Here is a 27673-nt window from a genome sequence, read left to right as displayed (position 1 = left end):
CACAATCCTCCCACCCACATTTTTCCACAGTAGACACAAAATATTGTAAACTACACCGAGTGTTAGTTTATTTGAGGGACATTTATTGAGAGAAGAGACCATTACATCCATTGGCACAACACTACTCTACTGGGGTGCTTATTAATCAATAAAATGCATGAGATTGGAATTCAGCACAAACTGTCTACACAGGCAGCTAATAGTCATAGTGAGGCAGTCTCTGACTCTCATAGGCATGCATTCTCTCACTCATGCAAAATTCAGGCCCCAGGCTCTCCAGGGTGCAGTCAGATGTATCCATGGAGCACAAACTACACTTACAGCTCAGGGCCACTGGGTAGCTCACGAAAGGGTCCACGCCATCAGCACAGTCAGGCAGACGTACCGTCTCATAACGGAAGTTGCCATATGTGCACACATGCTGGGACACCATGGAGAATGGGCTTTTGTACACAGGCTCCTGGAAAATGCAAATGGAAAACAAAAACAAAAAAACATTTAAATTTAAAAGTCAAATAATAACTACTGCCAATGTTCAACTAGCATGACATTGACGCATGGAAATACAAAAGTGTGGGCATCCAAAACATGAAACAGCAGAGCTTAAAATCTTCACAGCCCTTTTGATTACCAGACAGTATTACAATAAAGCTTCTTCTAATCAAAACTAATATACTGTATGTCTGATGACAAGTCACAAAGGGCACTGATGCCAGCCCTTGAGGGAAAAAGAAAGAGACTAGGGGAAAAGGTAGTGTGTGTCTCTGCAAAGGATTGAATGTATGATGGCTACTTGCCAACAGGTTGGAGAGATAAACAGCAATCAAAGCTCTCCCTCACCATCGGTGAAAGTTGAATGTTAAGGTTAAAGTTGCCATGGCCTTCCCAGTCTCCAGACTTGAATATAATAGAAAACGTGCAGAATTGTGCATGGCACATAGCCTGACTTTTGGGACAAATATGTCGGGAAGAATGCAAATGTATCATATCAAAAACAGAGCGCTGGCGACCGTCGGCTTGGAGTGTCTCAGGCTTTACATGCATGTGTGCACACACACACAGATGTGTAGTTGCCAAGTAACAAAAACATTAAACAGAATGCACACACACACACACACACACACACAGACACACACACACACACACACAGCACAACAGACAAGCACACTCTTGTATACACCCAAACATACTTTGGTCAGGCAGTGTCCACTGCAGATGGTGGTCTGGAACACCAGGCACCTCGGGCAGCCCTCTTTCTCCACGGACACAGTCTCATTGACCAGTACACAGGGCTGCAGGTGGAAGCACTGTGATGGCACAGCCAGTGCCGACAGAAAGAGCAGAATAGTGCACTGTGGGGTACGGGCCATCCTGTGAAAGACAAGCACATTAGAATCATCATCATCACTTTTATGAAGAAAATACACCAGCTTCTGGAGTATAATGATTGTACAATAAATCATTGGGGGTACGGGCCATCCTGTGAAAGACAAGCACATTAGAATCATCATCATCACTTTTATGAAGAAAATACACCAGCTTCTGGAGTATAATGATTGTACAATAAAACATTGGGAGATTTGGGACAGAGTTTTGATTATATTGTATTTTAAAATAATCAATTCTCCTATCATAAGCATCTCTACAATGTATTTTCTGTACCATTAATTACCTTTTGTTTAACTCTGTGAACGTGCAAACCTCAACTTCACTCAAATGTATCTTACCTCCAGTCAGTCAGTCAGTCAGTCCAGTTGGTAGAGAGTTAAGTGTGTTTACTGACATGTTTGCAGCATGGTTTATATAGCACATCAGATTTCACATGCAGGTTGACAGTCTATGACTGCCAATGCTGTTACCTTCAGTTACACTCAAATTAATTCCATGTTAATCCCAAGGTGGATCATAACACTCTGACACAGTCACTTCCTACTGAATCCGGCGAGGGACAAACACATTGACCACCAAGTGACTAAGGTACACAGAATTCAGCATGACCTTACAATGCCATTTTTTTTTCTCTTACAATAACAGCTTAATCAGTGGTGATCTAATCTGGAATGAAAGTCACACAAGGGACAGTGAAGGAGCTGGCCAGGTTAGAGCCTCCATGGATCTGATGTAAAAAGTGAGAATAATTCTCAATTCTCATGTCACTAATCTCAAATGCTTGGTGGTATTGCCTAGTAGTTCATGGCTGTTCAGAACAAACTTTTCTGAATTACACATTTCTTACTGAGTAAAGGTGAAATACGAACAATTAAAAAACAATTATTACAAATCTAAAACTGTTATTGCTGTGCAGTGGGGCCAATCACTTCATTCAGCAGCAGCATACCCTGAAGCCAGGTGACAACCTGAGACCTCTGCACCTGGCTCAGTTGAAGAAGCCTGTGGACATGTTACAGCTGGAAACATAAAACCTTTGCTATTAGTTTGTGTCATTTTGTGCCCTTTGTGATTCGTCACCTGATGCCCAAGGTTGGAACCCATAGCAAAGAGCTGCTTTGACAAACTTGTTGCTAAGAAACTCAGAGGAATAAAGAACACCAGTCTGTTTGCATATGCTCTGCATCATTTGACCGTTTTGGAATGATTTGACTAATCTGTATGGTTTGACAACCATTTGAATGGTTTGACAACTAAATAATCTTACTATTTGATAATTTGATAAAACAATTTACATAATACCTTTTACAGAATTACATTACTTTTTGAAGCCATATTGTGCAGTTCCACGACATCATTGATTTCCATCATAATTACAGTAGCTACTGTAACATCTTCAAGAGGTCACATCCATTGTTTTTCATTAAATCATTAAGTAGGTGGTTAAATCAAAATATTTGAACTTTTTTTTAAAACTTACCTCAGGGTAGCATCAGATCTTACATAGCCAGTTGGCTTTTGTCAATATATCGATCAAATATAGTAGCTTGTAATCAATTTATTGATTGTATGTTATGGCTCCACAATTGATTTAGTTTACTTTAGTTGTTTACTTTTGGTGTTGCTATTAATGCATGAGGGGCATCGCTTTGACAGGGAGGGAGTGTTTTACCCATTCAAAACTAGGACAGCAATTCTACAAATATTTAGCTTTTTGTTTCACAGTAATATCACATATTCCCTAAGGGGGGAGTTTTCATCCACTTTCCCCCCACTAAACTTTGTATCTTTGACTGTTGTTCCTCCACTAAAGTTTTTGTAGCTGAAGTGAGTCCCTCTAAAGTTGATGATTTAAAGGAGTATTTCACTGCTGGAATGATGAATGTGTCTTGAAATGGTGTCATTTATGTAATAGAAATGTACTTTTTTTGAAAGTCTGTGCCTTCTGGAAAGAGAAAAGGCAGAAAATGTATTTTTGGCTCATGGATAAAAGCCAATAACTGCTCTGTAAGGCCACTCCTCCATACACCACAGTGGACTCATTAATGTAACATTTTGGCATTAATAAGGATTCTAAAATTACAATGATCATTGTTATCTTGTTATCTTGTGGCCATGTTTTTTATATGGACGTTTTCAAAAATCGTTATTTTGCAAACTTTAAACGCACGTCATTATACCAAAGTCATGCATTTTACATATTTCCACGTCAGATGCCCCGCAAATTGACAGCACACCATGTCCAACAGCAGCTAAATTTGCTGAATTATTTTACCACTCATCTGATATGACTGCATCTTGGTTGTGATAAACACTCACATCTACTAGCCTCCAGGTAGCGATGACTTCTGATGTCAAGTAACAACCATTTAGGATATGTTGTAAAATATGTTGTAGGATGTTTACAAAATTGATTTCTATCTATATATTGGACTTTTAGTCTAAGTTAACACAGGGTAACATATGTGAAAAATATACGCCTATGTTAACTGGTGATATCACAATTTAAAATGGGCATATGCAAGCCTCGAAACAGTAATTAGATTCATCTTGCCTCACATACCAAAACCTAACCGATGTACTGTACAACCAACTGGCATGGCCCCACTTAACACTTTATTCCGTTTTGGGGGTTAACACATCAGTCATGCGGAAACGTTATCATTACAGTGCATGAAAATGCACTGTACTGTTCTTCCTAGGCTTCTTCTTCTTCTTCTAACACAGTTAATGCAGCTTCAACCACTTAACGTAGATACTTTATTCAAACTGTGTTGCGTAGGTCTTACGTAGGACATGTGGGCTTTGATGTTGTAATGAATTTTTTAACGAACTATTCATTAAAAACTATTCACATTTAGCATTGGGCTGATGACATCACAATAGGGCCATTAAGCAATTAGAATCCTGTGCCAGGTGGCCAGGCCAGAGCCGCATAAAGGTAGAGTTGCGACAATGGGTGTTCAAAATTCATTAAGGTCACGTGGTTCATGTAAACTTCATAGCAACTTCCAGCATAGCAACCAACATGTACCATCATTAAAGGTGCTCTGAGCGATGCTGGGTAATGTCACTTCTGTTGACTTTCAAAAAAAACAGAGAGCTAGCTCGCTACTTCCTCCCTCTCCCTCCCGTGCTGCTCCCGTGCAATCTAAAATTCTCCTAAACGTGCATCTCGTCTGTAATTTGCTGGAACAGTTTGTTATGTTTTTAGCACCATTAACCTAGCAACCAGCATAGCAACCACCATAACTACCCTAGAAACAGCCTAGCAACCATAACTACCCTAGCAACAGCCTAGCAACCACCTCAAGTACCCTAGCAACAGCCTAGCAACCATGTCAAATACCCTAGCAACAGCCTATTGCAACCACTTCCACAGTTACAACCTAGCAACCAATATAGCAACAAATGAGATTAACATAGCAACCAGCATAGCAACCACCACAATTAACCTAGCAACAGCCTAGCAACCAACTCAAGTACCCTAGCAACAACCTATCAACCACTTCCACAATGACAACCTAGCAACAAACATAGCAATCAACATGATTACCCTAGCAACCAGCATAGCAACCACCATAACTAACCTAGCAACAGCCTAGCAACCACCTCAAGTACCCTAGCAACAGCATAGCAACCTAGCTAAGTTATGGTTATGGTTATGGATTTAGCAGACGCCTTTGTCCAAAGCGACACATAAATACAAAACAACATAATAATATTTAAAATTGAACAGGGAACAGATTAAAATGTAGGTCAAATATAGTAAGGAGAATAGTTGTAGTACACAATAATATCAATTCAAGCAATAGCCTAATAAAAAGCAATGTAAAAAAGGGGAAAGGCAATAATAAAACAATAATGTCAATTCAATCAATAATATAAAAACAATGACATGCTAAGACTACATTAAGGAGAATATCAATAATAAACAATAATGTCAAATTAATTAACAGCCCAATTAAAATAAAACAACATTATATAAACCATAACACATAAGCGCTTAAACAACTAAGTATATGTTGAATAGGAATGTCTTTAGACCCCTCTTAAACGACCCAAAACTACCACAGGAACGGAGAGCACTGGGCAGTTCATTCCACCAACATGGAACCACTGAAGAAAAGAGTCTGGAATTAGACCCAGTTTTCATGACTGGTCGACACAACATACGCTCACCAGAAGACCGCAGTGGGCGGTTGGGGATGTAAGGCTTGATTATTGAATTAAAATAACTAGGAGCAGATCTAGTTAGTGTCCTATAGGCCAAAGTGAGAGATTTAAATTTAATTCTGGCTACTATAGGGAGCCAATGGAGAGTAACTAGGAGAGGAGTTACATGTGTCCTCTTTGGCTGATTGAAGACCAGGCGTGCTCCAGCATTTTGAATCAGCTGTAATGATCTTGTTACACAAGCGGGTAAGCCAGCTAATAGTGAATTACAATAGTCCAGCTTAGAGATGACCATGGTCTGAACAAGAAGTTGTGTGGAATCTTGTGTCAGATAAGGTCTGATCTTCCTAATGTTGTAAAGCATAAACCGACATGATTTTGCAATAGAAGCTATATGCTCAGAGAAGTTAAGTCGGTCATCAATTACAACGCCCAAGTTTCGTGCCGATCTAGTTGGGGTCAGTGAAGTTGAGTCAAGCTGGATGTTAATCTGTTGGGGAATAGCTGTTTTAGCTGGAAACACCAAAAACTCTGTTTTTGAGAGATTAAGCTGAAGGTGCCGATCTTTCATCCAGGCTGAAATATCCTTAAGGCATGCAGAAATCCGGTGGGAAACACTAGAGTCATCAGGTGGGAAAGACAGGTAAAATTGAGTGTCGTCTGCATAACAGTGATAGTCAAATCCATGGGAGCGAATGGTATCACCTAAGGAAGTGGTGTAAATAGAGAAAAGCAAGGGTCCTAATACTGATCCCTGAGGCACACCTGTGGTGAGGTCATGAGACTTAGATACCTGTCCCTGCCAAGACACGTTGAAAGAACGCCCTTTAAGGTAAGATTCAAACCAGTCAAGAGCTTTTCCAGAAATTCCCAGTTCAGATAGTATAGATAGGAGAATGTCATGGTTAACAGTATCAAAGGCTGCAGATAAATCTAGTAGAATTAATACTGAAGTAACATGGTTAGCATTGTTAGTATAGCTTCTAGCAAACATTAGCTGAGTTAGCTAAGTAACATGGTTAACATAGTTAGCATGGTTAACATTGTTAGCATAGTTAGCATTGTTAGCATAACTGCTAGATAACATTAGCTAAGTTAACTAAGTAACATTGTTACCATAGTTAACATTGTTACCATAGTTAACATTATTAACATTGTAATTTGTTGGTTTAGTGTTTCCAATTCTGCATACCTTGGGGGTTACATGAAAAAATAAATTGTTGTTTAAAGTCAATGGTAAACACAACAATAATAAAATATCCTGTCCAAAACTAACATTGGCAGAATGATTAATCCTAATCCTGAACAAACAATCCTTGGGGTCAGAGCTCACTCCTCTAGCCACTGCGCTACCGCATCTCTTGTAGCTACATGATGAAATTGCAATAAGTTTTAACACTTAAAGCCTCGGTTGCTAGGTAACAATAAACAAACTCAAAGATCGTAGTTCTTGATTTTGCTTACAAACTGACGGTTTTATGCGTTCACTAAACAAAGATTATGAAAATGAAACGGCACTTTTCCATCAAAAAGCTTGTTGTAAAAGGCATAACTTGTTAGGGGTGGTTCAGGATTTTGGACATAGGTCCTCATTTCCAAGTTGGCAGTTAGCAAGTGTGATATTTATCAGTGGAGACTGTTTTCAACATGTTTCCTGCAGTCCTTCTAGTTGCAGAGTTCGCAGGTGCTAGGCGCAAGTCATCAGTATGTGTTAGCCTGCCATTAAAAACAGTCTTACCCACTCCACAGTACACCCAAATGGCATTTTATTTAGAAATGCACATCTATATTTGTAAAAATCAATATACGAGTTACAAATATGATTTTTTTTTATTTGTAGATAAAATTTGTAACACACATGCAAATCAAGAAATTTTTGTGGATCCCCCTCTGCGCATATACAAATATTATTCAGACAAATTTAGATCCAAGCCACGGATGCCCAGTCTCACATCTGCCAGTATCCTCAAACGCTTTACATAGTGAACTGTAGCAGCCTGTTAAACCAAACACAGAACATCAAGTTTCAGTGTGAGAGACAGACATAGGGGGTTCACAAAGAACAGAAATTCAAGGTAAGATTCTTTTGTCTTTGGTCTATGTTTCACATCACACACATGCATAATTCTACATTTGAATCTAGGGAGACATTAGATACACTTCACTGCAGACATTCAAGACTGTTTGCTGCAGTGTTACAAATGATTTAGTCAAATAGCTGTGGAAGTTGAAGTTGTGAAACAAACATGAGTCAGGGATGGGCACAAGAAATACAACTCCATTTCCAAAAAGTTGGGTTGCTGTGTAAAATATGAATAAAAACAGAACCTGATAATCTGCAAATCATGTAAACCCATCCTTAGTTGCAAAAACAACATATGAAATGTTGAAACGGATAATTGTACTAGCGGTATTTTATGGAAAATATATGCTCATTTTGAATTTGAAGCCAGCAACATGTCTCAAAGAAGTTGGGACAGAGGCATATTTACCACTAATTTGCACCATCTCTTCTTTTGACAATAGTCTCTAATTATTTAGGAACTGTGTTAACTAGTTGCTGGAGTTCTCAAAATGAAATTCAATGTTGTCCCATTCTTGCACAATATAGCATTTCAGCTGCTCAGCAAGCTTCTTACATGTAATTGTTTTCCCATACCATGATGCACCAAATAAGCAGTCTGATTATAGGCCACACTTCAGTCATTTGGCACTAGATATCTGTTTGAATTCAGTTGTTAACCCCAGTGTCTATTACAGTTTTTTTCCATCGCTAACAAGCGCTTACCCATACAGATACTTTTTCTAAACTCTTAACACAGACTCACACCTACAAAACACAATTGGCCAAATGGATAATTTTCTTCTCAAAAACACATTTTGTTAAATATATACTAACACACCTTTCTCTGCACACACTAACTTTACCAAAACATTGGAAATCTGACTCAAAATAAAATTATTCTGTCAAAGAATAACACTTGTTTTCACTTCACAAGGTACATGCAGTCAATCAAAGTACACCAGGTTTTAAAATACTGGCTATTGTTGACATTACAAAAATGGCATAGGCTTTTATATTTCAGTTTTACATGTATTTGCATGCAAAACATGCAATCCACTGTTTTTGCAATAAATTTCTTTGTTGGGAACTGTATGTCCACATGTAATTGGCCCTGGTCCACTCCTTTGACCTCGAACTGGTTCAAAGCCCACCGACTCACAAAGCTGGCAAAGAGCTTGACTTGATCTTCACTCGGAACTGCAGCACAGACACCCTCATGGTGACGCCTCTCCATCTTTCTGACCACTTCTTCATCCAGTTCAACGTCAGCCTGTCAGAACAGCCTCCGGCTCCTCAGCCGATGGTCACGTTCCGCCGCAACATCCGGAACCTGTCTCCAACGCACTTCTCCTCTGTGGTTGCCTCCGGTCTACCTCCACTCAACACCTTCTCCTCTCTGGAGGTTAATGAAGCCACTGACTCGCTCTGCTCCACACTGACCTCGTGTCTAGACGAGCTGTGCCCTCTTACCACAAGGCCAGCTCGATCCAAACATTCTCATCCATGGCTAAATGATACCCTCCGATCGCAGCGCACCAAACTCAGAGCCGCGGAGAGGAAATGGCACAAATCCAAACTAGCTGACGACCTCAAAAACTACCAGACACTCCTGACCTCCTTCTCAGCCAGCATCACTGCTGCTAAGACTGCTTTCTACCATGACAAAATCAACAGCGCTACAGACACTCGAAAACTTTTCTCAACCTTCAAATCGCTACTCAACCCTCAGCTGCCTCCTCCTCCATCCAGCCTTACTGCAGATACCCTCGCCTCATTTTTTACAAACAAAGTGGCGGCAATCAGCAGTCAATTCTCTACATGCCCACTCAACGCATCTGACTCAGATACTGCACTCCTACAACCTCTAGGGACTGCTGGAACATCTTTTTCAGCATTCACGCCTCTCTCCGAGACTGAAGTGTCCAGACTCCTGACATGCAGCCGTCCTACCACATGCTCGCTGGACCCTATACCTACGAGCCTACTTCAGTCCATCAGCCCGACCATCGCTCCAGCTATCACACATGTGATCAATGCCTCGCTAACCTCCGGCACATTTCCAACAGCGTTCAAAATGGCCCGGGTAACACCGTTACTTAAGAAAGCTTCTCTCAACCCTGCTCAAGTCGAGAACTACCGCCCTGTCTCACTACTGCCTTTCCTATCCAAAGGCATTGAACGAGCAGTCTCCAAACAGGTCTCTGACTTCCTTTCACAGAACAACCTTCTGGATCCAAATCAGTCTGGGTTCAAAAGCGGCCACTCTACCGAAACGGCTCTGCTGTCTGTAACAGAAGCCTTAAAAGAAGCCAGGGCGACCGCTCGGTCATCAGTACTCATTCTGCTTGACTTATCGGCTGCCTTTGACACGGTTAATCACCGTATCCTTCTCTCTATACTCGCTGACATGGGAATCTCCGGTTCTGCTCTCTCCTGGTTTGAATCCTACCTCACAGGACGCTCGTTTAACGTATCATGGCTTGGTCAGCTATCCGCACCTCACCATCTCACCACAGGGGTCCCCCAGGGCTCAGTGCTGGGCCCCCTCCTCTTTGCTATCTACACCACCTCCTTGGGACAGATTATCCGTTCGCACGGCTTCTCATACCACTGCTATGCAGACGACACACAGCTCTATCTGTCCTTTCCACCTGACGACCCCCTGGTTTCAGCACGGATCTCGGATTGCCTTTCAGACATAGCTACATGGATGAAGGCACACCACCTCCAGCTGAACCTCTCAAAGACTGAACTGCTGGTCATCCCAGCTAAACCTACCATACACCACGACATCAACATCAAATTTGACTCCCTGTCTGTTTCACCGACCAGGACTGCAAGAAATCTAGGAGTTGTTCTTGACAACCAACTAAACTTCTCAGATCATGTTGCCTCAGTCGCCCGGTCATGCCGTTTTGCACTCTACAACATACGGAAAATCAGGACTTACTTGACTCAAGATGCTACCCAACTTCTGGTTCAGGCAATAGTCATCTCACGACTCGACTACTGCAATGCCCTCCTGACAGGTCTCCCAGCCTGCGCAGTGAAACCACTTCAGATGATCCAGAACGCGGCGGCGCCTGGTCTACAACCAACCCAAAAGGGCACATGTTACCCCGCTGCTCATCCAGCTACACTGGCTACCTATGGCGGCCCGCATCAAATTCAAGTCTCTAACGCTTGCCTACAAAGTAGTCTCCGGCTCTGCTCCCACCTACTTGAATGCCCTCATACAGACTTACACTACCTCCAGACCGCTGCGCTCCTCTGACGAACGACGTCTAGCTCTACCACCGGTACGCTCAAGCCAATCCAAACTTTTCTCATCTGTTGTTCCTCGTTGGTGGAACACACTGCCAGTTCCTACAAGGGCAGGGACATCCTTTTCCACTTTCAAAAAAATCCTGAAGACCCAGCTCTTTAGAGAACATCTACTCTCATAGCAACACTTACAACAAGTCTTACTGATCCTAGCACTCACCAGCCGTTTTAAACTGACAAGTAACTGTTAAAAACAGCACTCACCGACGCACTTATTCTTACTGTACTCTAATGTTTTTTTTAAACTGTCCTAAAATTGTGAGAATTGTTCTAAAACTTACTGTTTACCATGTTGTTAGTCGCTTTGGTTAAAAAGCGTCAGCCAAATGTAATGTAATGTAATGTAATGTAATGTTCACATCAAAAGCATTCCAGTAAAAAGCAAATCATTTTTTCCCTTTACTGTTTATACAGGAGGTACAGTAGAAATAGTGTTTACAGTATGATAGAACAGAAAAAGTTTTACAGTATTGCTTGCAGTGAACAAAATATCCATGAAACACACAAGAGCATTCTGAACAAAAAAACAACAGCAAAAAGCCCAGATAAAAGGGGGGGGGGGGGGGGGGGCTAAAAAAGCACAAAATTACTGTATCTAATCTCTGCAATCTTCAGGGTTAGGCCACATTTTCATCAACATCGCATCTGACATAACAGTAATTTTCAGTCGCTTTGGTGCTTTTCTCAGATCAGAATGAAAATTCTCATAACTATTAGTTCAACCTCCACAACGTTTAGTCATTTGTGCACATCATAGTAGCAATTTCTCCTTCCTCTGAACAAATTGCAAATGCTTTTGGACATGTATCAGTTGCTTTGTCATGTCAGTCAAAATGAACTAACTTGCTGAAGTCGTTCCCAATAAAACTAATAGTCTTCATTTCATTGAGTCATTACATACAAAACTGGTGAACTAGTTATCAAATTATGTTACAATGCCGTAGAATTGCAAAGAGCATAAGCAGTAAAAATGTGAAACGTACATATTCAGTGTCTTGTACTCACTCTCCTAACTACAGCAATTTCTAACTTTACTGTAGTTTTCAAATGGCTGTACAAGTACTGTATAGTGCTGTCTTGAGCATGTTCAGGTAGTGTCACCAAGTTCTGACCTTTTTTTGCATGGAAAAACACTGAGAGAATAAACTGCCATAATGAAAACATGACAAAGCCATTTACTATCTTGTTCATAAACGATGGTGTGAAGACATCTCATTTTGATGACACTGGCAGTTTCATTGACATAAATACTTGCTTTTGAGGAATGGACTATCCATTTTGAGCAACTGACGTGCTTTTGCAGGTTATCCACTAGATTTTGCAGTTTGCACTAATTGTTTTGAGAAATGCACTAACTGCTGTGCAAATGTTAATAGTGATATGAGAAAAGCACCAAAGCGACTGAGAAAAACTGTAAACTGTATCTAAGGTTTGGAATATTGTTTTTGCAATTGTGGGATGTTGTGTGTTAACATTTGTAAATACTGCAAAACAATCCATAATTTTGTTGGGAGGTATAGCTTGTTTATTAAGAAAATGTAAGCATTGTGGAAATGTGTTCACTGACTGCATATTGTGTGAAAACGACATGAAATGTGTGAATGGTATGGCCACAAAAGACTGATGCTGTGCCAATTGTGTTTAGAGTTTTGAAAATGTGACAACTGGTTAGACAAACGCTTGTTAGCGACTGAAAAAAACTGTACTGTATCCAAGGCAATGCACCTGGGATAAAACCGCTTGGTAGCAGAAGCAGAGGTTTTTAATCTATCTAAGGTTTGGAATATTGTTTTTGCTATTGTGGGATGTTGTGTGTTAACATTCGTAAATACTGCAAAAACAATCCATAATTTTGTTGGGAGGTATAGCTTGTTTGTTAAGACCCACTTATAAACAATTGCTTTCCTTAAATAGTAAATGATTCCACTCATGTCTCTGCTACTGTAATTTATACTATCATTTTTGTTTGTTTATTTTGTCTTGTACTGTACTGTATGTTTTTTTCCTTTTGTTTCCTATATTGAGTTAAGTTTGTGTTTTATTTATTACTAAATTTATTACTATTTTATTATTATTATTATTATTATTATTATTATTATTACTACTACTATTGTTTTGTTTGTTTGACTGTAAAGCACTTTGTGCTCTGTGCTTGAAAAGTGCTATATAAATACATTTTTTTATTTTTATTATTATAAATCACTAAATGGAACATGGATCTCATTCAGACAGACATGCTTCAGCAGTACACACCTTTCAGACCTCTCAAATCCTTGTTGGTAAAAAATGCTGTTCGAACTAGACATGGTGAAGCAGTTTCTGATGACATATAGCAGTTTTTGATAACAACTATAGCCAAGTTCAAATCTAGACTTAAGACCCAGCTGTTCTCAGATGTGTTCTGCTAACTGATCACATTTTCTTCCTGATCAGATGCACTCTGTCTTTCAATGATGGTAGTTTGTGTTGTTTGTTTTTTAAGCATTCTATTTTATGCATTTGAACTATTGCCCTTGTATATTTGTATTTACTATGCTTTGCTTTTATTTAGTTATGCACATTGAATTACCCATGTGTGTGAAATGCGCTATATAAATAAACTTGACTTGACTTCTAGGTCATTTTTAATGATGTCAAGATCTGAGTTACACTGCACTCTTCCATTGATTTCCATTGGGTACAGTGCTAAACATGGTACAAAGTGATATTACAAGAAAGCCAGTTTGGTGCAAGCTGGATTGCATGCTAACATGGCTATCTGTACAACACAGTATTTTAGTCAAAACAGTTGTTTTCCCATTTTGTTGATGTATATTGTATTTAGGATGTTGCCTTGGCATCGGAGAGATATTTCACAGAAGCAGAAGAAATCCAAGATAAGTAATAATGAGGCTTGATGTCTGGTTCTCCTAGCTCAACATGTTTCATGAATGCCAAGCCAGATAAGAGCAACTAGGTCAGGTCGGAGCAACAACGTCTATAGGCTTACCATCAGCCTCCTTGTCATGACAAGATAAAATATTTTGTCTAATATGCAAATTTGAAAGAAAGTGCTATGAATTGAACGATGTAGGACATAGCATAGGCTTAGTCCAAAAAATAGGCTACATGACTTGGCAGATGAACATAACATCCTGTAAGGTGTCCCAATATACGAAAAAGGTTCATTAAAAAATAGAATAGCATGGTATAAGCTATATATTTAATTTTAATTAATTTTTCTATTGTCCCACAAGTAGTGTCCTAAAGTGGGACAGTATGATTAGCCTAATGTGGGACAGTTGTAATACTTTATTACTACAGATGTTTAAGGGCAAGGGACAATTTTACTGCGGTTTGAAGGTTGTGTGTGTGTGAGTGTGTGTATCTGTGTGTGGGAGTACGGAATCTTCAAGAAAATAGCACAAACAGCAACTCAATAAGGCCTTTTATTCCATGAATATAGTGTTGACTTTAATAAAAAATGTATTTTAGATCACAATGGCAAAGGCGAGAAAGACACAGAGAGGGTGGCAGGATAAAAGAAGAAAATTAAATCAGTGGAGACAAGAAAGAATGAAAGGAGCGATAGAAGAATACAGGGAGATCGTTGAGAATGGTGGGGTCCCTAACATTAGACTACTGGGTAGGGCATGGAATGTACCCAAGTCAATTCTTCAGCGCAGGGTAAAAGGTAATGGTCACTCAGGGCACACGATAGGAAGAAAGCCGATCATCAGCAGTGAGGATGAGGTAGAGCTTGGGGAGATTATTGAGAATGGTGGGGTCCCTAACATTAGACTACTGGGTAGGGCATGGAACGTACCCAAGTCAATTCTTCAGCGCAGGGTAAAAGGTAATGGTCACTCAGGGCACACAATAGGAAGAAAGCCGATCATCAGCAGTGAGGATGAGGTAGAGCTTGGGGAGATTATTGTCACATTAGGAAAATGAGGATTCCCCCTAAGGATGAGTGATATACAGCAACTGGCCTACCAGTTTGTCACCAAGAAAGGAAGCAGGGGATTCAGTGAAGTAATGGAAAAGGCTGGTTACAAATGGTTAAGGGTTTTTTTTTCAACACAACCAGAATCTCAGGATCTGGAAACCTGAGGCTCTCTCAGCCAAAAGAGCTGCTGGATTCAACCCCACTGTTGTGAATATGTGGTTCAAAAAATATCAGGACACAATTGACAGACTAGGGTTAGAGAATGTTCCAGATCATATCTGGAATTGTGATGAGACTGGGCTCCAAGATCACTTCCTCTCCACCAGGGTGGTTGCCGAGGCTGGGTCACCTTGTTTTGAGATCACTGCTGAAGAAAAAGAAGAAACCTCAACCTGCCTTTCCAGCATCAACGCTGGTGGTGGGTATGGGCCAAACCTGATCATCTTCAAAGGGCAAGAGGATGAAGGCTGGTTGGCTCTTTGGGGCTCCCAAGTATACTTTCCTCAGGATGTCGGATAATGGGTGCATGGATAAACACGGAATTATTCACTGAACGGGGCAAGTTTTTTCTCCAAAGCCTGCCCATGGATGATCCACGACCCCACTTGCTCCTTGTTGATGGCCACTCCTCCCATGTGTACAACGTTGACTTTTTGAATTTGATGAAAGACAACAATGTATGTGTGTTTAGCCTTCCCCCTCACACTACACACTATCTGCATCCTGCAGATAGAGCTCTATTCAAGAGTTTAAAGCATTTCTGGAGGCTTGAGGGACGAAGGGTCACCATGGAGAGTGGAGGGAAACGTCTTGACAGGGCGTTGTTCATGCCACTGTTTTCCAAGGCCTGGAGGAAAGCTGCAACGCCCGCAAATGCCCAGGCTGGATTTCATGGGTCAGGGATATTCCCATTCAACCCAGACAAGATCAATAAAATTCTTTTCATGCCATCAGAAACTACGGAGAGACCCTTTGAGCCTGCATGGGCAACTCCAAGCACATCTTCCGTGTAATGACAATAACGGGGATGATGATGATGATGATTCCTACCATCAAGAAATGCTCAATCTTCCAGACCACACCCCTTGCCCCCCTCTGCATGATGCTGTTTAGCCAGCAATCTCTCCGCAATCTCCACAGCACCTTCTTCAGCCCGCCACTGTTACCCCACCACCTCTGGCACAGGAAGTTGAAGTGGTGACACAGAGGTCTCCTTCAAAAATAATTCCGTGGAAATGCATGGATTCCAGTTGCTGCTACTGGGAGCAACTGGAATCCATGCATTTCCACGGAATTATTTTTGGAATCTGATCCCTTATCATACCTGTTCATTCGTACTCATCGCTCGACTTATCGTGACTAAATTCAAGATGGTGGTGAACGGTAAACTTCCTAAAGGTACTGTCTGTATAAATCGTCTTATAAATAAACTACCAGTGCTTTTTCAAAGTTCTCAATATCTGGTTTTAAATGTGAAGGCCCTCGGAAGTCTACCAATGAAGTATGGAGCTACTTTGAGCCTCGTAAATGGTGTAAAACAGTGATTTATTTGCATGGCTAGGCCCGATGCCCAAGGCACCCCCATCGAAAAACTGTTAGTAGCATCGGCTAACTAGCGCCAGATTTCTGAGCGCAGGGGACAAGCCGAGATGAGCTATAAGACATACGTTCACACTCGGTATCATGTTTCAACACACTTTAGGTCAATATCACACCGGAATTCTCCTTTAAGCTTACAGAAGAATAACAAATCATCTTTTGGGAATTGGTCTTAATGCCTTACTTTTCTTTGTAATGAATAATGTATCGTAAATAAATAAATGTTCTTCCTCAAAATATAGGGGGCATAAATCAAATTCCCATAGAGGCAGGCAGATTTTTATTTTTAAAGGCCAGTTATTTCATGGGTCCAGGATACTGTGCATCCTGATAAAGTTCCCTTGGCCTTTGGAATTAAAATTGCCCCACATCATCATACCCTTTATCATACCTATTGGCATCTGGTACTTTCCATAAGATCATCTCTGAAAGCAAATCAAACCAGCTATTAGGCTAACTGAAATATGTAACCAACTAAGTAAGTATCCCTAAAAATTTTGCAAGACTGAAGTAGCCATACGAAGTTGAACCTGAGCGTCTGAGTAGCCTACCTGACATTCAAAAGGTTATTACATGGTCTGTCAGTGTCGATACAAACATTTTGATGGGGTCGCCGGGCTGGGGCACAGACCCAGAGAGGGGTGGCACATGAATATAACATGTGAAAATTAAAATGCATTTTAAAGCCTAGATTCAGTATTAAATTGTGCATTATTAATAACCAAACTGTTTATTTTGTGTATAGGCCAAAGAAGAATTTAAAAAAGCAATTTTACATAATGAAGTTGTAGAACATCTAAAGCATAACTTAGGCAATGCAACAAGAATCAAAGTATTTTCAAGTAAAGCAATGGCCAATTAGAATGACGTTTTTTTTTTTTTTTTTATCACATAGGCTATGTGTAGGTTAGACTTAATTTCAATGGGAAAAAAACGTTTTTTGAGCTCATGGCATTGTAGCCTAATACAGTACATACCCATAATATAGCCTAAATAATCAAACTAACAAATAATAAATAACACCTAACATCTCTCTTAGGGTGGCTGACTAAATTCTGGGAGTGGCCTGTGCCACCCATCTACCCCTGGGCTGGAATAGATTTTAATTTAAATCCAGTTCTGTTTTTAAGTGGTTACATGAAACTGTGGAGGTTGAGTTTAACGACATCCTCTAGAAGGTAGTGGATTGCCAACCAAAACAGATAGCCTAGACCAATAAATGCAAATATGATTTTGCTATCTGGGACATTCCTTGTAGTTCTAAAATTGATTAACTGCAGAATAGTGCAACCAAAGTTGTTACACCCTAGGAACTGAAGTCGTTCACCTCGTTTCTGTCAGAACGATATTGGTGCTACACTCAACTTTTACCTAAGATCCATGCACACACAAGACATGTCAGATGCTTTTGCTGTCTCTGGATGTCCTTTAACTACCTCAACAGTGTTTAGAGACATGGTCATTTGAAATTCGCTAGTTTGTCACCCTTTCGGACTGTTATTGCAATGGCTGGCGAGGAGCAAGGTGACAAAAAACAGGTTCGATATATTTACATCCTACATTATGAATGATGTCACACTTACCAGTCAGTCCTCTCCCATTAGCATTCACGTTAGCGTTAGCTGTATGGTGTAGTTTGTGTGCAGTCATTATTATTAGGTGTAGGCCTACTTTTTGAAGATGTCAGTGGTGGTCATGCGATAACTAAACCACCAAGCGATGTGTATAAATGTCAAATAGCTAGTGCTAGCTAACGTAACTTGCTAATGTTAGGTCACCTCCACTCTCCTTTTCCTCAAAAGCACTGTCTGTCGAGGATATCGTCTACAACTGCGTAATGCCAGAAGAAGCACAAATACTAGCGTTTTCCATTTGTTAAAAATTATCTTTTGGTAACCTTCCAGTAATCTTGTTATGTAGGACATCTTGTAAGCTAACAATTTCCTCTCTCGAATGTAAATTCTCAGGGATTCAAATTAATGGGGATTCTAGACATCCAGAACACTGCATGTGCCAGGGAAGCACTACTGCACGGCGCAGGGGGGTCTTTAGTGGCAGGACTCCTTCACTTCTTAGCCACAAGTAAGTCCTACATCTCCTGTATCACTGGGCAGTGTAAATGAAAATATGCTACTCTACACCTTCCTTTCACTGACAGACTGAGATGTTTTGCTCATCATACCCCTTGTTTACAGGTCGGGTGAAGAGGTCATTTGATGTTGGCTTTGCTGGGTTCTTTCTGACAACACTGGGATCATGGTTAGTACTGTCAACCGGCACAGCTATTGGACGGTTCAGTCATACATACCAGTGGAACAAGCTGTGTCTCTAGATCAGTGAAGTTAGTTGTTTGGTTTGAGGAAATACGAGCTCAATTCCATCATTGTCTCATACTCACCCAGGTGGTCCTAATGAAGAGGGTTTATTAAAGGAGAATGAGTCATGTGTGTTAAAATTGAGTCCGTATGTCATTCTATTATAATACAGTTTGGTGATTTGTCTGGCATTTTCTCAGATATCTTACTCACTAAAAGTACTAGAACTGTAGCCTACATTTTGTAGTCATGTATTGTTGATAGTCTCTCATATGGTCTTTGAGGTTCCAATAACTTAACTGGAGGAGTGAAGGACACCAACGTCATAGATATCATAGATATATTGGGGCAGCCGTGGCCTACTGGTTAGCGCTTCGGACAGGAGGGTTGCCGGTTCGAACCCCGACCAGTAGTTATGTAGTTCACGGCTGAAGTGGGTGAAGTGCCTCTGCCCTCGGCACTGCTCCCCTGTTGTTGCAGGCAGCTCACTGCGCCGGGATTAGTGTGTGGTTCACCTCACTGTGTATTCACTGTGTGCTGAGTGTGTTTCACTAATTCACGGATTGGGATAAATGCAGAGACCAAATTTCCCTCACGGGATCAAAAGAGTATATATACTATCTATCTATCTATCTATCTATCTATATATATCTATATATATATCTCTCTCTATATATATATATATATATATATATATATATATGTATGTATCCACTCATACAGTTAATCTTTTTTGATACATTGACAAATGCAGAACATTTATCATGTCCTAGCCTTATCATGTAGCACCTTTGTGTTTATAGGTATGGCAACATTTGGTGAAAAGGTTTCCTGTTGTGTTTTTTTTTTCAGGTGCTACTGCCGATACAACAATGCAATGCTGCGTGTTCAACAGAGAGTGATACAGGAAGGGATAAAGAACAAAGTCATGTATGAAGGCACCAGTATTGACCCCACACGGAAGCCCAAAGTAGACGAGAAGAACTCCTAGCACCTTTTTGCAAAGCGCTAATGCCACCATTGTCACTCACTCACATTTCATTTCACTGTTATTAAGACACACTTTTTAAATGAAGTACTATGTCTGGAAACTGTGAATCTTATAGTGGTATGTGAATAGTAGAAAATCTTTTGGAAGTCATTTGGATCATTGACCATCAAGCCATGTGATTAGATTTCAAGGTGTAAAGTATAGTGTGACAAGTTCAATGCAGTGAAAGGACGTTCTAAATGAAGTGTTTTTCAGACCACTCTCTAACTAGTCTGAACATTTTATGGTGAATTTTTATCAAGCCTGCACCTTAGAACATTGACAGGGAAGATGTTGTATAATCAGGTGGCCACTAGATGGCAGTTCACACACTGTGTAATACATCAGACAACATTTCAGCATATAGTTGCTGCACAGGAAACACATTTGGATGAGATGCCTCTCGTGGTTCTTTAGTCCAGCAAAGGTGTCGACCTGTTTTCCTTTCATCTCAGTCTTCAAGTGCACTTCAAAGCATTAAAGTGTAATTCCAGCGACAAGTGACCCAAGGGTGTTTCTCTGCATTAAAACACATCAAATAAGCCGTGGAGACCGTTTCTTTCGTTGATCAACCACTACAGAGCATGCTCCGGTATACGCTATAGCCCCAAATAGTAAACAGTGGATTAGCTAAGGGCCATGAGCGAAACGCTTCCCAAGTAGCAATTTTTTTTAACCAGTAATATTGTTCAAAACAGCATCAAACCTCGTCAGTAGCTTGCTCAGGGTCCCTTCACATAAAACAAAGCACCAACAATCAGAAAGACTGGCTGGGCCACTTCAGAGAGACTACACCCAGGGATGACCGGAGCACTCAGAGAACTTTTAAACTTTTTTATTATGGTGCACAAACGACTGACGTTTCGACGCACTGCGTCTTCCTCAGAGTCTACTATGGGGCTATAGCGTATACCGGAGCAAGCTCTGTAGTAGTTGAGCAATGAAAAATATTGTCTCCACAGCCTATTTGATGTGTTTTAATGCAGAAAAATACCATTGGGTCAATTTTCGCTGGAATTACACTTTAATATAAGTGGTGCAGTGAAATCTTGCTGTTGTTTTGCAATATGGCTTATGGTAAGCTTATGGTTTATTAATGTAATGTATAATTAAATGGTAATTGAATTTTGACAGACTCTTATCTGGTCACTTCTTAAAGTTTTTATTTGAAAATTCGATTTTTATTGACTTTCCAGTAAAAGATGTGAGCACTTGTGGAAAGTTTAGTAATAGGCAGGGTTTGATTACTTTCTACTCGGTAACACTTTATAATAACTACACACAATGCATCATTTATTAAGTCTTTGTTACTTATTATGACCGCCGTGCAGCGAAGCGGCGGTCATATAGGTTTAGTCAGATTTTTTTTTTTTTTTTTTCGCATGTCCAAATTTCCGTCAAGGATTCCCGGGACACTGAAAGACCGGGGTAGACGAAACTTGGTGGGCATGTAACCCCATATGGATAGCATGGAACCATCGTTTTTCGTTTTTGATCTGTAGCCCCCCCGCTGGACTGGACCCCCGAAAGGAGGGTAGGGCAGACACAGTTTTCTGTGAATATCTTGAGAACCGTAGGGCCTAGGATGACCAATTTTTTCTGTATGTTTGCCTCCAGGGGTCATGTTAACCCATTCCATGTGCACACATGTGCATAAACAGATACACACGCACACACATACATTCACAGTAATCATACGTATGACACATATTCACACAGTAGACATATGTATGCATGCATGCACATGCACAAACACACATACGCAGGCAAACACAAAAGCACGCACACACACACACATAAACATAAACGTGTACACGCACACATGCACACAGTTCAAGAATTTCTCAGAATTCTAAACAGGCAAGATGGGGGTGGGGTTGAATAAAATGAATTTTACATATGAAATCTATGAACTAATCATGTTTTGGTACTTGTCTAGCAGATACCAGTGAGAATTGAGTGTGGATAATGCAATTTAGTGAGACAGTTAGAATCATATAGGCCTTTCAGCGTGATTTATTTTTGTGGAAAAAATGTGCTGGACTGGGCGGTGGTCATATTTTGTACCGCTCTGCGGTACATCTAGTTAGTTAATGGTTTGTTCATCATTAGTAATTTATTGTTCATAATTTATCATCAGTAAAGCAAGTGTTCACAGTTATTAATGGTTTGTTCATAGTAAATAAGTCTATATCTAAAATATGTTAATACTTTAGTATTATTGTTAATACTTAATAAATGATGCAACAATATGTTTTTGATGAAGTAATATTTCTATTATTTAACAGTTGTTACATACACATGCACTAATGATTAGTTAGAATGTCAATGTAATCTTTACAACTCATTTGAAGATGTGTTGCAAGGCATAGAAAGTCCTCACTTTAGATAAGTTCACAAAATATCGTTAACTAACCACTTGTAACTCCTGAGTTAATCATGAATTATAGTATTAGGAAGTGGTTTATAAAATATGTATCCTCACTCTAACTAATCATTAGTGCATGTGTATGTAACAACTGTTAAATAATAGAAATATTACTTCATCAACACAATATTATTGCATCATTTATTAAGTAATCTATAAACATATTTTAGATATAGGCTTATTTACTATGAACAAACCATTTATAACTGTGTGTACAAATACTTTTCTTGATGAGAATTAACATAGGAGCAATGCTTTACAAATGATGAACAAAGTAATTTTGTAATAGTTTGCAACTGGCTTATAATGGGAAAATGATTTCATTTATAAGTAGTTGTTTCATCATTTATTAAGTATAAATCATGTACTTACAAACATATTTTTCGGATAGGCTTATTTTCTATGAACAAACCATTTATAACTGTGTGAACAAATGCTTTACTGATGATAAATTATGTATGAACAAGAAATTACTCATGATGAACAAACCATTAACTAATAAGTAACAAAGGCTTAATAAATGATGAATTGTGTGTAATTATTATAAAGTGTTACCTTCTACTCTTCTGTACTCATTCAGAGCTTACACAGATGTTAGTTTGTCACATAGGACACACACACACACATACTTACAACTTAAAGTTTCTTGTGTTGACAGCAGCGCACAAATTCCTTCCTGCCTTCCTTTAGTTTGTTTGTCACCAGCAATTGAAAACATTTTGGGTAGAGCAGTTTACCCATAAAATACTGCATGTTAATTATAGTCTTGTGAAGGCAATTTTATTTATATAGTTCTTCACACCATCGGAAACAGGGAGAACAAGCAATAATAGTACAAAGGACAAATAGTATAATTAAGACAATAATTCAATAAAATAAATACAAATGTTTTAAGAAGTTATTAAACACATCACTAAAAGTCATAAAACATAATCATAAAACAGAGTGCAGCCAGTTTAAATAAATACATTTGATCAGGTGAAAGCAACGGAATACTTTGGTTTTAGATTTAAAACTGGTAGTAGTTGGAGCATATTTTATTTTGGAAAGTTTGTTCCAGAGCTGGACTGCATATTAGCTAAATGCTGTGTCACCATGTTTTGTTCTGAAAGAGAGGTTTCTTAACAAGTGCTTCTCCTGTGACCTGACCTGTCCGGAAGTTATGTGTTATTGAAACATGTCTGAAATGTATTGAGGTCCCAACCCATTTAGTAATTTATAGACAAGCAACAGTGCCCCCTTCTCTTTTGTTTGCTTTTTCTAGCTGATCAGTGGAGCACCAGTGCCGCAGCACAGGTCTTCATATTTAATTTCTTGTCATCTGTCCTTTGACCACTGCCCTCCAGAATAGGTGCCGTGCTGACCCAGGCTTTGTCTCAAACCACCTGCTTGCACACTTCAAATACTCAGTTTAAGTATATAGTGCAGATATTGGGACAATACTAACCATCTAAAAGTGGGCACAACGCAAGTAAGCGTTCAGTGCACACTAGCTGAAGTATGCGTTTTGAGAGACAGCCCCAGAGTGCTGAGCCACCACCTTCCCTGGCACATCGTTATATATTTTTGCTTATATTGCGGAAAATAACAGTCTACCACCCAGATAGCAAATCATTATGGCCCAAAACTGGCAATACCAAACATATGCCAGACTACAGCCAGAGTGTTTGCTATCTGGGCAGAGCACTTGCTCAAATACTCTACCATGGACCTTAGATACCTTTCACATCACCTTATCTATAGCCAGGGTCTTTTTCAATTTGGTCACATTCTTTGGGGTGTACGCATGGATCCTGCTTGACTCCTGCCAGCGCAGTACACTCCTGCACGATCCCTACAAAGCACTCCATGACCCTGGCTAGCGATCTTGTCAAACAAGTTTCGTTTGTTTGTCAGAATCCCAGCAGATCATTACTCATTGAATCAGGAGTCATTGAATCACTCATAAATCATTAAATCATGTGCCATGAGCATCTGCAACTGCACTAATCCCATATTTCTGCTGCACTGACCCCAAGCATCTGCAACTGCAAGCTCTATCCCGCTGCAATGACCCCAAGCTCTGTAATGGCAAGCTGTACTCCCCTGCAATGACCCTTAGCTCTGTAATGGCAAGCTTTACTCCCTGCACTGACCTTGAGCTCTGCAACTGCAAGCTGTATTCCCCTGCACTGACCCTGAGCTCTGCAACTGCAAGCTGTATTCCCCTGCACTGATCCCGAGTTCTGCAACTGCAAGTTTATTGCCTATGTCAAGTTAACCACGGAGCCTACCCATTCTTTTAGGATTGGTGCAGTCTTTGGAGCATCTTATTTAACATCGCTTCGCCACTTCAACCCTATCAGACTCTAGCTAACTACATTGCATATTGCAGCTCCATTGCTTATCAGGCTGATCCTCTTTTTGCTACAGATGACGGCCGGCCAGTCACCGCTTCATCATACCACGAATCGGAATTCCTGCTGATCGTTATTCAACCCACTCTTTCAGAATCGGTGCAGCCAACAATGGCCTGCCAGATCTAGCCCTCAAAGCCCTAGGTTGGTGATCCTCTGACTTGTAACACTTACATCAGATCGAATTCTTACGACCTCAGGAAATCTCAGCGAGCACTGTCATACTAATTCACTGTTGAAGGGTCCTGGCCAGGTGTCCCAACATTACTGCCTTTGTTGGGGTGCTAACAGAGATCTTGCCGAACGCTGCCAGCGCAGCCAGTCTGGTGCGCTCCGGGTGGAGCACTTCAGGACCCTTACCAGTGACCTTGCCCAACACGCTATCTCCGCTTAATTATACTCATGCTGTTCTGCCACTTAAATTGTCATATTCACGTAGCTCAGGTCCAGTTTGGTACCCTTATATCGTGCAGCGTTTATTCTGTTGTCTGGCATCTTGCCTGGCCTCTGCCAGCGCGGCCAGGTCAGGCACAATCTCACATTAAGCTTCTCGGGTGCCCGCGGTCGTCAATCCGGAGTTCTAGTCCGGCGTGATCCCGCGATGCACTTCGCGACCACAAGCATAATGCCAGCGCAGAGCCGCCATGTTCCCAAGAAGCTCGTCAGGACCATAGATATACATAATAAAGGCTAGATGTCTTATGGCGGAGTCTCTAACGGCATCACTGGCAGCCATCTTGTCACAGGCAAGCTATCTGGTGGGCTCTGTGGTACCTGATGTAAGGTGAGTGATCTGCACGAACACAAATACTCGTATCTCGCTGAAATCTTGATGGATTTACAAAGGGTTTGGTTTCTTACAAACATTATTAATGTAGCTATAATTTGGATGCTTGAACATTTTAAGTTAGAATTTTTCATAAGTATGCAGTGTCATAACTATATCTCTGATGTTTATAACAAACCAAACCGGTGAAAATTGGTAGCAAATTGAGCAAGTTATGGTTATTTAAAAAGTATGCACCATTGAAACACAATGTTATGAGTTAGTGAGCTGACTGTGGCAAGATGGCCGTGAGGTGCGGACGACGTCGACCTCCATTGGCCAGCAGCGTGGACGAGACATCTAGCCTTTATTACTGTATATATATCTATGGTCAGGACCCCGACTAGTAGTGACCTGGACAAAAGCGCTCCCACGTTTATTTATGTCTGACGCGCCCAACGTTAGCCTAGCTGAGCATAGCTCATTGGGCAGAACCAACAAGCCTATCTCCCAAAAGTGACAAAAGAACTCCAACATGGTCCTATTTACATGTTGTGTAAATGTACCACAACTCTTAGACTCACTGGTGTTTGAACTTTTAACTAGCCTATATTTTTACACTTGTTTGGTTTTACATTGCATTGGGTATCCATGTGTTTTAGAACATAAAAGTTCTGAAAATCACTCCTGAGAACTTTCGTATCTTTTGAATCTTGTTCTTTTGGTTGTGCTGTTTTGCTGATATGCAAGTCTGTCCCTATGTACAGAGAGAAAGCGTCAAGAGTAAGTTGAAAGTTGGCCAACTTAGTGCAAGAACAGCACACATACAAGCACAGATCATTTTACAATACATTGCTATGTATTTTTATAGGCCTTCCCACTGTTCACAGAAAGACCATCAAGCAGCTCCAGGTGGTAAAAAATGCACATGCGAGAGTTCTTATGAAGACCAAAAGAACAGACCACATCACTCCTACACTTAAATCCCTGTGCTGGCTTCCAGCAACGTTGAGTTGATTTTAAAGTACTGCTGCTTGTCTGTAAATCACTAAATAAGTTGGGACCAAACTACCTGTTAAAGATGTTTTTTTTAACAACTGATACCTTCCAGACGTCTCAGATCACAGGAGAAGCACTTGTTAAGAAAACCCTCAGAACAAAATGTGGTGTAGCAGCATGTGGTTCAGCTCTGAAATTAACTTCTCACTATCTATCTTTATTTATTTTAACCGACTGCACTGTGCTCTGTGTTTTATGACTTTTTAAAAATATACATATTTATTTTCTTGATTCATTTTTTTTATTATTTTATTTGTCCTTTATGCTTTTACTTATTATTGCTTGGTACTCTCTGTTTTCTGATGATGTAAAGCACCAGAAAATAGAGCGGTATTTGCCCAGAACACTATGTTCTTCAGCAACATAAAACAAAAACTGAAAATTCTCAACCAAGCCATTAACATATAGGCTTATCAATGTCTACAACATTGAAGTATTCAGTTTAACATCAAATAGTTAAGTTCAACAATCCTCAAATCAAACTTCCCTAGTCCCTTGAAATGGCAGCCATCTCATCAATTTACGGACAGGAAAGTTAACTTGTACAAAGTTACGGTGCATAAAGCCTTCAGTGTATTATTACCATACTTAAATGATTCATCAATGAATGAGACACTTGGAGCACTTGCTTTTAGTCAAAATGGTGATAGCTATTTCCAATAATTCCCATATGTGGAGAGGCTCTAATTTGTGTGACATTCAATTCACCCAGCAAAATTTTCATAAGCACAAGCTAATGCTGGTAATTCTATTGTTTTATTAAATTAGTCAAAATAAATTTGCCCATATAACCATGTGCATGATCTTGCACACAAACATGAGTTGGTCAGCGAACAGACAAGTAGTTCTCAGCTATTTAATTCACACAGTCTCACACTCACCATTTCTGTGAAGGTCACTGTTCCTGTAAATGTTACCACCTGTTCTTATTATGTGGTTTTCAGTGCAGAAGTCTGTTCACAGTGCACCTTGTGGTTTCAAAAAATGTTTCAGAAAAACTGGCAGAATACCCTCTCTCAAAGTCAAGGTGGCTGGCCAGATAAGATTAAAAATGAAGAAAATAAATGCATTTCCATTCAAAATGCTTCTTCCAAAAAATTCAGATGAAATGTGTGACTGTCTTACAGGTTTGTATGTTTAAAAAGATACATTGCTGGGAATGCCTTACACTTCAAAAACAGTTTGTGTTATTAATCTT

At 40.1% G+C, this 27673-nt stretch overlaps 2 protein-coding genes across 6 annotated transcripts; one reads left to right on the top strand and one right to left on the bottom strand.

The window, feature by feature from the left end:
• Positions 1–62: 62 nt before the first annotated feature.
• On the bottom strand, positions 63–27673 carry lhb (luteinizing hormone subunit beta). Of its 5 annotated transcripts, none has more exons than XM_042065825.1 (4): positions 27357–27673; positions 22888–22934; positions 1191–1371; positions 63–460 (listed from the first exon to the last, which is right to left on the bottom strand). In XM_042065825.1, the coding sequence occupies exons 1-4, from the start codon at positions 27357–27359 to the stop codon at positions 197–199; spliced, it is 495 nt and encodes a 164-aa protein (XP_041921759.1). In that variant the 5' UTR covers positions 27360–27673; the 3' UTR covers positions 63–196. The 5 variants fall into 5 exon arrangements, with proteins under 5 accessions (XP_041921759.1, XP_041921760.1, XP_041921761.1 ...); XM_042065826.1 differs by having other exon boundaries at positions 22888–22938; positions 27357–27668; XM_042065827.1 differs by lacking the exon at positions 22888–22934 and having other exon boundaries at positions 27357–27669.
• On the top strand, positions 17834–20957 carry LOC121685357 (cytochrome c oxidase assembly protein COX20, mitochondrial). Its single transcript, XM_042065830.1, has 4 exons — positions 17834–18019; positions 18449–18563; positions 18677–18740; positions 19649–20957. Exons 1-4 carry the CDS (start codon positions 17987–17989, stop codon positions 19785–19787), a joined length of 351 nt encoding a protein of 116 aa, XP_041921764.1. The 5' UTR covers positions 17834–17986; the 3' UTR covers positions 19788–20957.

Source organism: Alosa sapidissima, chromosome 16, assembly GCF_018492685.1.
Source record: "Alosa sapidissima isolate fAloSap1 chromosome 16, fAloSap1.pri, whole genome shotgun sequence".
NCBI classification, from domain to species: domain Eukaryota; kingdom Metazoa; phylum Chordata; class Actinopteri; order Clupeiformes; family Clupeidae; genus Alosa; species Alosa sapidissima.
This window is presented reverse-complemented; position numbering and strand designations above follow the sequence as displayed.